Here is a 12,959-nt window from a genome sequence, read left to right on the forward strand (position 1 = left end):
TTTTCTTTCTTCTTCTTTCTTCTCCCTGCTTGTTCCTTCTGCGTATATATATATATATATTTTTTCTTTCTGTGACTGTGTTGGCTGCTGTTGTAACTTTGTAACTTTGCTGCGTATAAGTGTAGGTTCAGGTTCCACTTATCTATGGAAACAATTGGTGGTAGCAGTGGGGGTGAAAATACAAGTACGGCTGCTACTGCACATTCAACGATTGATCCAAGCAAGGATCCGAAAAGGAGAGCTAAGTCAAATGATCCTGGATGGAAATATGGGTATTGGCCTGACATATCTGACAGAAATTGGATTAAATGTACCCTTTGTGGGAAGGATGTCAGGGGAGGAATAAAACGGTTGAAGCAACATCTTATTGGTGGTTATGGAGATGTAGCCAAGTGTGTGAAAACAACTGAAGCAATTGCTAAAGAGATGAGAGATGCAATATTGAAGAACCAGAGGAAGAGGAACTTTGATTGTTTGGATGATTTGGATGTTAGTGATGGACCTACAGAAGTAACCCGTTCACAACATAATATAGTATCTGATTTGGGGGTCTCATTTCTTATCCCTAGCTCTGGGACAACTTCAAGAAGAAATAAAGCTATCATTCAAACACAATCCAAACAACAAGTAAGGGGTCCCATGGATAAGCATGTGAGGAGGACTCCTGAAGAAGTGGTTGCAGAAAGGAGGGATAAAGGTTCATATCAAACAACAATGGAGAACCGAGTAAGAGGAGAAGAAGAAAGAGATAAACTTCGTTCTTATTTTGCAAGGTGGGCTTATGAGAGTGGTGTTCCATTTAATGCTTTAAAGTTGAGGAGTTTTGAGGAATTGGTAGAGGCAATTGGTCAATATGGACCAGGTTTCAAGCCCCCTTCAATTCATGACTATAGGGGGCCTCTATTGAAGTCTGAAAAGGATAAAATTGATGAGTTGAAGGTGAAGTGTCAAGGATATTGGAGGAAACATGGGTGCACACTCATGTCAGATGGGTGGACAGACAAGAGAGGAAGGTACCTAATTAATTTTCTTGTCAATTGTCCGGAGGGGACTTTTTTTTTGGAGTCTGTGGATGCATCTAGCCAATCACAAACAGCTGAAATGTTATTTAAGCTACTTGATAGCAAGGTTGAAGAGATTGGTGAAGATAATGTGGTTCAAGTAGTCTCTGATAATGCTGCCAACTATGTTGCAGCGGGTCGACTACTAATGGAGAAAAGGAAGAGGTTATTTTGGAGTCCATGTGTAGCTCATTGCATAGACCTTATGATGGAGGAAGTAGGCAAATTACGCTCTTACATGTTTGTTATATCGAAGGGCAGGAAATTGACTGCATTCATCTACAGGCACACTCGTCTTCTTGAAGCCATGAGGCAAAAAACAGGAGGAGACTTAGTGAGGGCTGGAGTGACTAGATTTGCCTCTTCCTTTTTAACACTCCAGAGCTTATACAAGCACAGAGAATCTCTGAAAAAATTATTTGTTGATGATGAATGGTCCCGTTCTAAGCTTGCATCTACAGAGGCAGGGAAGAATGCTTCTGAGACTGTGTTTGCTACAACATTCTGGAATGGTGTGATGGATTGTATAAGAGCATCACAGCCTCTTCTTCAACTCTTGAGGATTGTAGATGGTGATGAGTTGCCTGCTATGCCTGAAGTATATATGGCAATACAAGTGGCAAGGAAGAACATCAAAAAAATTTTGGAGATGATGAAAGGAAATGGAAGAAAATCATAGCCATTGTTGATCACCGTTGTGAGACTATGATGAATGGATCAATATATTTAGCTGCCTTTTTCCTCAATCCAAACAAGTTCTTTAAGGCAATAGAAGATAATCCTGATAATGAGTTGGACTTAGCTCAAAAAGCAAGTGATGCCTTCAATGATGTTCTTGTAAGGTTGGTGCCTGATGAGACCTTACAAGATAAGATCATTGTCCAGGTTGACAAGTATACCACTGTTCAAGGAAGTTTTGCAAAAGACATGGTGATTAGACAAAGGGACAAGTTGAATCCTAGTAAGTATTTTTCCTTTTAAAGTTCTAATTAGTTTAGAACTTTGTATGTTGATTTTTTACTTAACCTATTTTTTTATATTATATATTTATAGTCTCTTGGTGGTCTCGACATGGAAGTACTGCTCCTGACCTTTCAAAGCTTGCATTGCGCATACTTGGTCTTTGTTGCTCATCTTCTGGTTGTGAGCGCAATTGGAGCACATTTGAATTTGTGAGTATTGACTATTGAGTTCTGATTACAATAGTACATGTACTTCACTTAATATGGTTTTATTTAAGATAAGTAGATAACTTCATATTATTAATGTTTTTCAGATTCACACCAAGAAGAGGAATAGGTTAGAGCATCAGCGGTTAAATGATCTTGTCTACATTCAATATAATCGCCGACTTCAAGCAAGGTTCCAAGAAAGAAAAGAACAATGTAGAAACTACAATCCATTGTTGCTCGATGATCTTAATTGGAGTAGTGAGTGGATGATTGGTGAATCAGAGGATGAATTAGTGCATCCTGAGAATGATATCACTTGGAGAGACGTTGATAGAGCACTTGGAGCATCTTCATCATACCAAGGCCATAATAGACCAAGGAGGGCTCCAGCATCTACCAGTGGAACCAATCTTTGCTATACCCGGCGTGGTAGGAGGGTTGAGCTTGAGGATTTGTCAGATGAAGAAGTGGATGAGATGAGTGAAGAGGATATTCGTGATGATGAAAACATTGAGGATGATTATGGCATAGCTCCAGATGATGCAAGCCAGCAACAAAATGCAGTTGAAGAAGAAGATTTTAATTTAATTACTGATTTGGATTGAAAGTCTTTGAGTCTTAGAACTTTGACGTATTTTGAGTCATTAAACTTTAAAGTTTTTTGAGTCCTTGAACTTTTAAGTATTTGACTTTCTTTGTTTACTAAATTCTTAGCATTTTAGTTTATTTTATGTTTTAGCTTCATTGAAGTTTAAAGTTTTTTAGAATGATTAAGAATCCCCAGGTTAGTCACTTCTCATCCATTTAATTTGGCATCTCGATTTTTACTTTCGATGTATTTTAATTCTAAGTTCTTAATTACTTCTTTGACAGGAGTAAAAATATAGTGGATGACCTTAGGGCTTAGGCACTCATTATGGCATCATAGAGGTAAGTATAATAAATACTTGTATATTTTATGTCTTCTTTTCTTTATATTTATAATTTTGTTTCATAAGTATTTATATTATATGTTAATATGTTAAGATGATTGATGATTGAATATTGATGATTCATGATTGAATATTGATGATTCATGATTGATGATTGATGATGAATTGATGATGAACTTAGTTTATTCACTTTATTGATTTGTTTTCTTGATGAATATCTTACATTGGTATGAATATAAACATTTAATATTTATTTAGCATATGAGTAATAGGATTTAACTAGTATTTGAGTCAAATAGATTGGTTTTATAAAAAAAAGTACACAAGAACGCTTTAGTCAATAAGGCGACGCTTTATGCCCGCCTTATTGCTAAGGCGCTCCGACAGGCCCTCAAACGCCTTAGTCGCACCAGCGCTTTAAAAACTATGTTAATACCACCTGTGCCTAATGTCACAAGAAGAACTGAAGAAATTGAGGAAATCCTTGATGAGAGGATTGTGTCCACACACACTGGAGGTTCTAGAGAGTTCTTGGTCAAGTGGCATGGACGTCCGAAAATTGACGACACTTGGATCACAATGCAAGAAGTCCAACAACTCAACCCAGACCTACTTGAGTATTACATGAGCTTTAATTCACCGGAGGTGAATTCTTCCAAGCCGGGGAGAGTTGACGAGGACATCAAGGTGTATAGTCGAAAGAAGAAGAAGACTCAACCAGATCCATCTTTGTGATTGAAGGATTAAACAAGAAAGAAGAAGGAAAGAGAAGAAACAAGAAAGAAGAAGGAAAGAGAGGAGTCGAACCAGCCTTCCAGCGCTGAGTTCGACCCCCCTTGTCCTCCCATTCAGCAGATCTTGTGGACCCCACCAAATCTTATTTGATTATAGTACTTTGCTTTAATTCTAGTGTTATTTGATTGTTTTACATAATTAGGAAAGTAGGACTTCTTTCTATTGGTCTACTAGGTAGTTTTTTATTTCAAGCAATTGAGTTTCTAAATATCTTTTTTTTATTTTTGGAAGTTTATTCTATTTAAGTGTAAGGCCATTGGCCATTGTTTGCAATTAATGAATAGGAATTGAAAAACAGCCAAGGAGCAAAGCCCCCACCCCTCTCACGATTCTCTCTCTCCTTCAATCTCGTCTTTCTCACTTTCTCTCTCGCCTTTTTCCTCTCTTTATTCTCTTGGCTCTCTCTTCCCTCTTCTCTCTTGTCTCGCCTCCCTCTTTTTTTTTTCTGTCACTGCTGCTGTTACTCACTGCTGCTGCTACACACTGCTGCTGTTACTCACTGCCGCTGCTACTCTCTGCTGTTTACTTTCGGCTGCTGTTTACTCTCTGTTGCTGCTGATCTCCTTTCAATGAACGGATTATTGCTGGCTGTACCTGCTGTCCGTGAGTTGCTGAGAGCCCCAACATCATTCACCAAGCTACATCGACAATACTGAGGATTTCTATACGACCGGCTGGACTTGTTTTCTTCAACCAAAAGTGGACTGCATTTCTTTATTTTGGAGGACCTTGGTCTCTTCTTTTCTCCTCAGACCTGGACAGCAGCAAGGCAATTCATTAAACTAAACCCTCTCCACCTCCATTAATCCCTATTATATGTTGCAGCCCAGTAACATTGAAACTAGCCTTAGCCCTTTGTTTATGCCTATTTTACCCATTGTTTTAAGACGTTTCGTCACTGTTATGTCTCCAAAACCCTTGCTGATTTTCTATTTTAGTTGGTTGCTAGAGGACATTGATTGTTTGCATATCTAATTTGGGTGTCTAGATTGATTTGTGCTGAACCTAACATTCGTATGACGTTTGTTCCCTTCCCCATGTCCCCACTTGAAGCTTAAGTAAGAGTTTATGTGTTTTTCTGTCTAGATTATTATTGTTTTTTGCTACTTTGTTTATTAGTCTCATTTTATTTTGCATGCTTAATCTTGTTTGTTGAGTTTCTTTTTGTCCTATCGACCTAAGTCCCTTGAGTTAACCCTACCTAGTTAGTTAATCTTGTAGGAGACCTAGTCACCTAAGAACCCCCTACATCATCTTAGTCACCTGGGATGCTCTACCACTACGAGTGGACATAAGGAGGTGGGCAGCCAAAGGTACGGTTGCCACCAAAGACTCAAGGTCTACTCAGAGTCTCCAACTGAGACAGGTAGTTAGCCCTCTCAATCTTGAGGTCAGAAATCTCCCTCTCAAGTATATGCTTTTGGAGGGAATAATGTCCAATGCTATTTGGTCCTGCTAACTTACGAAAGAAAAGGGTGTCCTCCAATCTATGGTATTGCTCTCTTAGCTCAGACTCGACCACAGACGGATGGTGATGGAGACTAGACCTCAAAAGGTAAGACATGTAAACAAGGGACAGCAGTACCTAATTACCCTAAACCTAGACAAAACCATACTCTGATACCAAGATGATGTAGGGGGTTCCTAGGTGACTAGGTCTCCTACAAGATTAACTAACTAGGTAGGGTTAACTCAAGGGACTTAGGTCGATAGGACAAAAAGAAACTCAGCAAACAAGATTAAGCATGCAAAATAAAATGAGACTAATAAACAAAGTAGCAAAAAACAATAATAATCTAGACGGAAAAACACATAAACTCTTACTTAAGCTTCAAGTGGGGACATGGGGAAGGGAACAAACGTCATACGAATGTTAGGTTCAGCACAAATCAATCTAGACACCCAAATTAGATATGCAAACAATCAATGTCCTCTAGCAACCAACTAAAATAAAAAATCAGCAAGGGTTTTGGAGACATAACAATGACGAAACGTCTTAAAACAATGGGTAAATAAGGCATAAACAAAGGGTTAAGGCTGGTTTCAATGTTAATGGGCTGCAACATATAATAGGGATTAATGGAGGTGGAGAGGGTTTAGTTTAATGAATTACCTTGTTGCTGTCCAGGTCTGAGGAGAAAAGAAGAGACCAAGGTCCTCCAAAATAAAGAGATGTAGTCCACTTTTGGTTGATGAAGACAAGTCCAGCCGGTTGTATAGAGATCCTCAGTATTGTCGATGTAGCTTGGTGAATGATGTTGGGGCTCTCAGCAACTCACGGACAGCAGGTACAGCCAACAGTAATCCGTTCATTGAAAGGAGATCAACAACAGCCGAAAGTAAACAACAACAGAGAGTAGCAGCAGCAGTGAGTAACAACAACAGTGACAGAAAAAAAAAGAATGAAAAAAAAAAAAAAAGAGGGAGGCGAGACAAGAGAGAAGAGGGAAGAGAGAAGAGAGAGCTGAGAGAATAAAGAGAGGAAAAAGGCGAGAGAGAAAGTGAGAAAGACGAGATTGAAGGAGAGAGAGAATCGTGAGAGGGGTGGGGGCTTTGCTCCTTGGCTGTTTTTCAATTCCTATTCATTAATTGCAAACAATGGACAATGGCCAATGGCCAATGGCCAATGGCCTTACACTTAAATAGAATAAACTTCCAAAAATAAAATAAAAAAAGATATTTAGAAACTCAATTGCTTGAAATAAAAAACTACCTAATAGACCAATAGAAAGAAGTCCTAGTTTCCTAATTATGTAAAACAATCAAATAACACTAGAATTAAAGCAAAGTACTATAATCAAATAAGATTTGGTGGGGTCCACAAGATCTGCTGAATGGGAGGATAAGGGGGGGTTGAACCCAACGCTGGAAGGCTGGTTCGACTCCTCTCTTTCCTTCTTCTTTTTTGTTTCTTCTCTTTCCTTCTTCTTTCTTGTTTAATCCTTCAACCACAAAGATGGATCTTGGTTAAGTCTTCTTCTTCTTTCGACTATACACCTTGATGTCCCCATCACCTTGGTTTCAGTTTGGGTCCATTAAAGCCGGAACCGATAAATTGAAACCAACCTGGTTAGCAACTTAGCATCCTTAGCTATGGGATATATGCCCTCCCTACCCATTAGTTTATCTTGACTTTTTTGCAGGGATTTGTACCCTTGCTTGCTCGTGCACTGAACATAAACTGTTTGACTGTGTGTCATTTCATCATAAACACTTCCATGTGCTTTAAATGTTCTAATATATATAATTATGTAGTTTCTCAAAGAAATTTGTATGCGTTCTTCATGTGAACCTTGGCATCTGTCCTAAATTATAAACCTTATTAACTTATAAAGGAAAAAAGATGCCAATATTCCCCTTTTCTCCCCGTCTCATCCGGGTACTTTAGATATATTATTTTTTTAATACTGCATTAGACTTAATAAATTCTACTGAAGTTATGGATGCCCCCCTCCCCCCTCCCCCCTCGAGCTTTTTATGTATGTTTTTTTCATTTGGCTAAAGCTTTTCTATTTGTCTTGGAGGGGTTGGAGAAGTATGTTATGACAAAATTGTATGCCCGTACATTTGCTTCATCTCAAGAGGATGCTAAGATTGATCAAGAGATATTGGAGAAAATACATTTGCTGCAAAAGTTTGTTAGACCTGAACATTTGGACATACCTGAAGCTCTTCATGATGAAGCATCATGGCTGGTATGCTCTATTAATTTACATTTTATTTATTTCATTGATCCCCCTCCCCCCAAAAGAAAAAAAAAAATCCATTGTGATCCTTAGCTTGTTAATTTTACTTAAGCTTGTTAATTTTACTTAAGTTTTCGAAATGAACTTGGTATATTTCATCTTGTGTGCTGTTGTAAATTGAACTATACCACAAAAGTCCTGTCTCTATTCCTTCACTTATGTACATGTTAACAACGGTTTCTTTTCACTCTCCAGATACTGATTACTTGTCCTCGTTTAAGGTTTTCTACCAGCTTCAGTGACTCCTGATGTTGCGGGATGTTTACGTTAACTAAGAATTGCAGTTGGCTGTATGCTTAAAACCAAAAGAAAGATATAGGATTGCTGTTTTCCGGAAGCATTTAGGTCTAAGGAATTGTAAGCTTCAGTACAGGTTGGTGAAGACTGAATTAGGGCATGTGGTTATCAATTAGGTTGGGTGGATCGGGAGTGAAACTTTGTGCAATTGATCAGACTTAAGAGCGCTAGAAGCCTATAACAGTAGCTTTATATTTATCAGTATCTGAAATTTAGAATTTGGCTTATAAGATTATTAGGCATCAGTTTGTAACAAATCGGTCATTAAAGTTAGGAGAATTAGAACTAAATTAGAAATAGAATTAGGTAATTATGCCCTTCTGCATGTCTTTATATTGCTCAAATCATGAATAAAGTTTTAGTTGATATGCCTCATCTTGTACCGTGACATCTGGTTAAAAAGTGCGTCTTCTATTTACTTCAGATCTGCTTCTCATGTGCATGGGTGATACCCCCCCCCTTCCAACCAAAAAATAAAAAATTCTCCTAGTGTACCTATTACTTGAACTTGCTTGTGCCACCTGTACTGGTGCTGGACCTCAAAATAATATCCTTCCTGAAATTTGGGTTAGATCATGGTTTGATGAGTGTTCTTGATTTTGATCCGGTATGAATTAGTAACAAGCAAAGCGAATCTGTCTGGGATACTTTCGAAGATAATTGGCTGGTTTGTTTCCAAAAATGTGGGCTTGCAATGGAATGAAATGGTGAGGTAAAGAAACGGCTTGGTGGAAATTGAAGTGTAGAGTAAATAGGATGTGGTATGCGTCTATGGGGAAGGTGTATCTACAATTTGAGGGCAAAAGGTTAGGGTCTGGAATGCTCTTCAAAATTGATGATATACTCCTGTACAGGGGAAAGGGCCAAGGTAATTAGCGTTGTGAGTTGAACGCTAAGACTAAAGATGAAAATCATTGTTTGGGTTAGAGTTTGAACAAGGGCTCATGGAACATTATTTAAGAATTGGTGTGGTAAATGAGCGGTACCGATGAACAATTTTGTGATTAATTTGCTAGGGCACGAAGAGCAAGATGTGGATTTAAAACTCAAATAACGAAAATAATCATAGATTCATAGATCCTATGTAGCTGGCCCAATTTATTATGAACATTACCGAAACAAGGATAGAAAAGAACCAACCTGAACTAAATTGAACATAACCCCAAGACAGGAAAAATAACAAATTAGGAAAATTTTTGTGTTGTAGTAGTGGCAGTTTTCTGCCTGGCCACCTGGCTGACCTGCTCTAACTTGCAACTAAGGGTCTGTTATTGGGATTTAGCCTGGTCACCCCATTGTTAAATGGGCAGATCTTGGATAGGCCTTGGACTTGGCATGCTAGTATACCTTCAGACTGTATGGACAGCCAGCTGCTGGCCTGAATTATCCAAGGCCCAGCATTTTTTTAAAAACATTTTTAATGATTAAAACACTATTCATTTATCCAAAAAAAAAAAAAAAAAAAGCATCATTCTTCAAAGTTGACTTCAATTGGTGGACCACCACTGGCCTAAAGGGGGGGGGGGGGACACCTGTATGGTAGCTCAAAAGGAAGCATAACTGCTTAGTTATCCATTTCTAATCCATAGTTCTGATGGATATGAACCTTGGATTGGTTGTGGTTCGATACACGGATTCTGTAAAATCAACTTGGATTAGGATATAAGTAGTTCCGAACCAGATCTATCCTGCTGGATGTAGAAACTGAACCCTAAGACAATGCAAAAAGCGAATGTAAAACGCAAACAACAATATCACAATTGCACACAAAGATTTACGTGGATTGACAAGATTGCCTACATCTATGGTGAGATGAGACCTGCTTCACTATCAATGGAGAATAGGGTTACAACCCTCATGTTCACACCTCTCTCAGATTGCTTATAGAGAAAGAACCCTCGCTACAAATATATAGTGGAACACTATAGGAAATTTACTGAAATAATACCCATATAGCCTTAGAAAATTTTTCTTAGACTGCCGCCCCTAAACCCCCGCATGGACCCGCAAGTTCGTTGAGGCCCCACCAGTAATGATGATTAACATGCAGGGTGGGCCTATTTCTCAAAGCCTTCGGCTTCTTAATGGACCTCCGGAATAAGCCCACTTTTGCAAGCTACGGAATAGAGGACATCATATCCCCAACACTGGATGCTTTAATAATTGGAAAGACCACAAAGTCTTTCTTAACTCTAATGTCATGAACCTAAACATATACCAAAATCAAGAAAGAAACTTTGAAAGCACTCTCATATTGAAATGATCAAATAATGGGATAAATGAGGACCTTGGACAATTGTCAAGAGGGTTATTCTACATGGGCCATATAACACCACTTTCCCTGCTCTCTCACTCTCTCTGAAAACCAAATTTTCCCATCAGAAACTTACTATTGTCTTCTTATTGTCTAGAATGATTTGTAGAATTATACCATCTCCTTTCTCTGAAAGCATTTTCTTTCCTTCTCACAGCTTGCAGAGAAAGAACTGCAGAAATTGAATGCCTTCAAAGTTCCTCGTGAGAAACTTCTCTGCATTTTTAGTTGTTGCAGGGTCATCAACAATTTGCTTCTCAATGTCTCTATGTCAGAAAATCATGAACCATCGGGAGCTGATGACTTCCTTCCAGTTCTTATTTATGTCACCATCAAGGCAAGGTCTTCTTGGTAATAAGTGATTCTTCCTATTATTGATGTTGAAACATAGTATTTATTATGTTTCCCTGTGGGAAAAGGCTTAGGTAAGTTGAGGGTATTTATTGAATACGATTCTGTCCTTAAAAAGTTTGATTTTTATGTACCAGTTGCTATTTGAAGTTATGAGGACTTTCCATCTGATGTGAAGTTTGCAAGTCGTCGTTCTTCAAATTCATTTCATTTCCATCTTCTGTAGTTTTGGCCTATCAACTAATTGGTGATTCTTGATGTAGGCTCGCTTTAGACTTTGATTGGAACTGCTTATGAACTATCAAACACCCCCGCCAACACACACCCCTCCTCCCCCCTCCAAAAAAAAACTTCGTGTGTTTTAGTGTGCTGGTTGAATGTGTTTATTGGGAGTTCAACTGTTACCTTGATTTTCTGTTACTGATTACTTTGTGGCATGCTTGGGCTAATATTCTTCCTTTCAGGTATGAGGTCTTTTGGGATAATTATATAAGTTGCAATATCATTCACCTCCCTTTTGGTTCTACTGTATCAGTTTCAACTTCAGAAAGTTCTTATACAACTCAAGGGTAGTCATGTGTTTATGGGATAGCAAGATTTCCTTTTGAATTCTGATTCATTATAAATTTTATTTCTCTAGAGGCTCATTTTGGAAGGTCAAACCATTTCTGGATAAATTTCAATTATCCTTCAACTAAGACAGTTTGTGATCCTGTGACATTCATTATTGTCAGTATCTCAAGTTATTCAGTCTCTGGCTGGACTTCTTGAATTTTTTTTTTGTTAGGAATTTTACGTAATGTCTCTTTGAAGTTTGAAATGTCATTGCCACTGTATTTTTCGGGCTTCCAGCCTCTTTTTTATTTATCTATTAATATACATTCTGAAGCATTATTACCAACTGAAATGCATCGACAGGCCAATCCCCCACAGTTGCATTCCAACCTCAAATTCATCCAACTGTTCAGGCGGCAATCAAAACTGATCTCAGAAGTTGCTTATTACTTTACAAACCTTATGTCTGCCAAATCGTTTATCGTTGACTTGGATGGCAAGTCTCTCTCCATTGATGAAGCAGAGTTTCAAGAGAAAATGCTCGCAGCAAGGTTGGAATTTCAAATGAACATGCTTCCAGAAAGGTTGGGTAAAGGTCAGACACAAATAGACCTGTGCTCCACACGGGTCATGGCTAGGCCCACAGTACATAGTTATTTCTCAAGAAAGCTTAGTGAGGAGATCAACACTCTAGGTGAGTACTAAACCACAAGATATGCGTGTACTGTTTTATCTTAGAAAGTCGAGAATGGTGCTTGACCCATAATTATTTTTTCCCTTGCCAATTGTGAATATTTTGCCTATACATGGGATGGTTATGGCCTGTGGTCAGCCATTACCGTTTTCAACAGAGCATCTCCTAGACATCATCTTCAGATTGTTGGGCCAATGAAAGACCATTGTCAAGTTTCAGGATAGGAGAGTCACTCTGTTGGTCAGGGAAAGAATATTTTCTATTATTTTGAAGACTAATTCAGAGTACATGATTTTACCAAAAGGAAAACTTCAAGATGCATGATAGTTTATAATTGGAGTGGCTCTGGGTATTGACTTGGATTCCAGTCAGTGTGTTACAGTCAGCTGCTTGATCACATGGTTTCCCTACCAGATTTAACTTAAAAGAGTTAAAATAACTATTATTAAATGGCTTTTCTGTTTCAGATGAAGGAGATTATCCGTTCATGGAAACCGTGCCTGGAGATTTAACTGTTAGTGATGTTGAGAGATTGCTCAACTTGTACAAGGAGGTTGTCAAAAAGTATACCCGTCTCTGCGGGTCAGTGAGAAGCCTCTCCGTATTAAATGTACCATCTGTGCTGCCACTTCTACGAGACGTCAAGCATCAGCCGCCTGATCAACCTGAGCGACCACAGCAACAGCATCAACAGAGACCAGACTCCACAGATGCTTGACCCAAGTAACTGGTTTGTGAGTTTTCTTTATTTTTGTTATGGTATCTAGTTTTTGTGTTTTTTTGTTGTTATTTCATCCCTTTGAGTGAAGGATAATTTGACGAGCATACTATAATGATTAAGAAAACATAACCTTTGAGTTACTAGGAAGTCTTAGCAGTAACCATGCAGAGTGTTGCATGGTCAGGTGGAATTCGATGGGACATGTGGTCCATCGGACCTGGCGCCTTTGAGCTTCATACACAAATGCAGTTGTAAAGTAGAAAATCACCAAACAGAATCAAGAACTGATAGAAACCAAATATTTTCCTTTTTCATTTCACT

General features: G+C 38.5%; 1 protein-coding gene across 1 annotated transcript in view; it reads left to right on the plus strand.

Moving 5' to 3' along the window:
* LOC122074453 (vacuolar protein sorting-associated protein 9A-like) overlaps positions 1–12,937 on the plus strand; it is a 27,508-nt gene extending 14,571 nt beyond the window's left edge. Inside the window, exons 3-6 of the mRNA XM_042639262.1 lie at positions 7,485–7,655; positions 10,475–10,654; positions 11,587–11,917; positions 12,385–12,937. Of these exons, the coding sequence (XP_042495196.1) occupies positions 7,485–7,655; positions 10,475–10,654; positions 11,587–11,917; positions 12,385–12,635 (933 nt within the window). The 3' untranslated portion in view covers positions 12,636–12,937. The remainder of the gene's footprint in view (positions 1–7,484; positions 7,656–10,474; positions 10,655–11,586; positions 11,918–12,384) is intronic.
* Positions 12,938–12,959: the final 22 nt, after the last annotated feature.

Source organism: Macadamia integrifolia, chromosome 3 (assembly GCF_013358625.1).
Source record: "Macadamia integrifolia cultivar HAES 741 chromosome 3, SCU_Mint_v3, whole genome shotgun sequence".
Taxonomy (NCBI): Eukaryota; Viridiplantae; Streptophyta; class Magnoliopsida; order Proteales; family Proteaceae; genus Macadamia; species Macadamia integrifolia.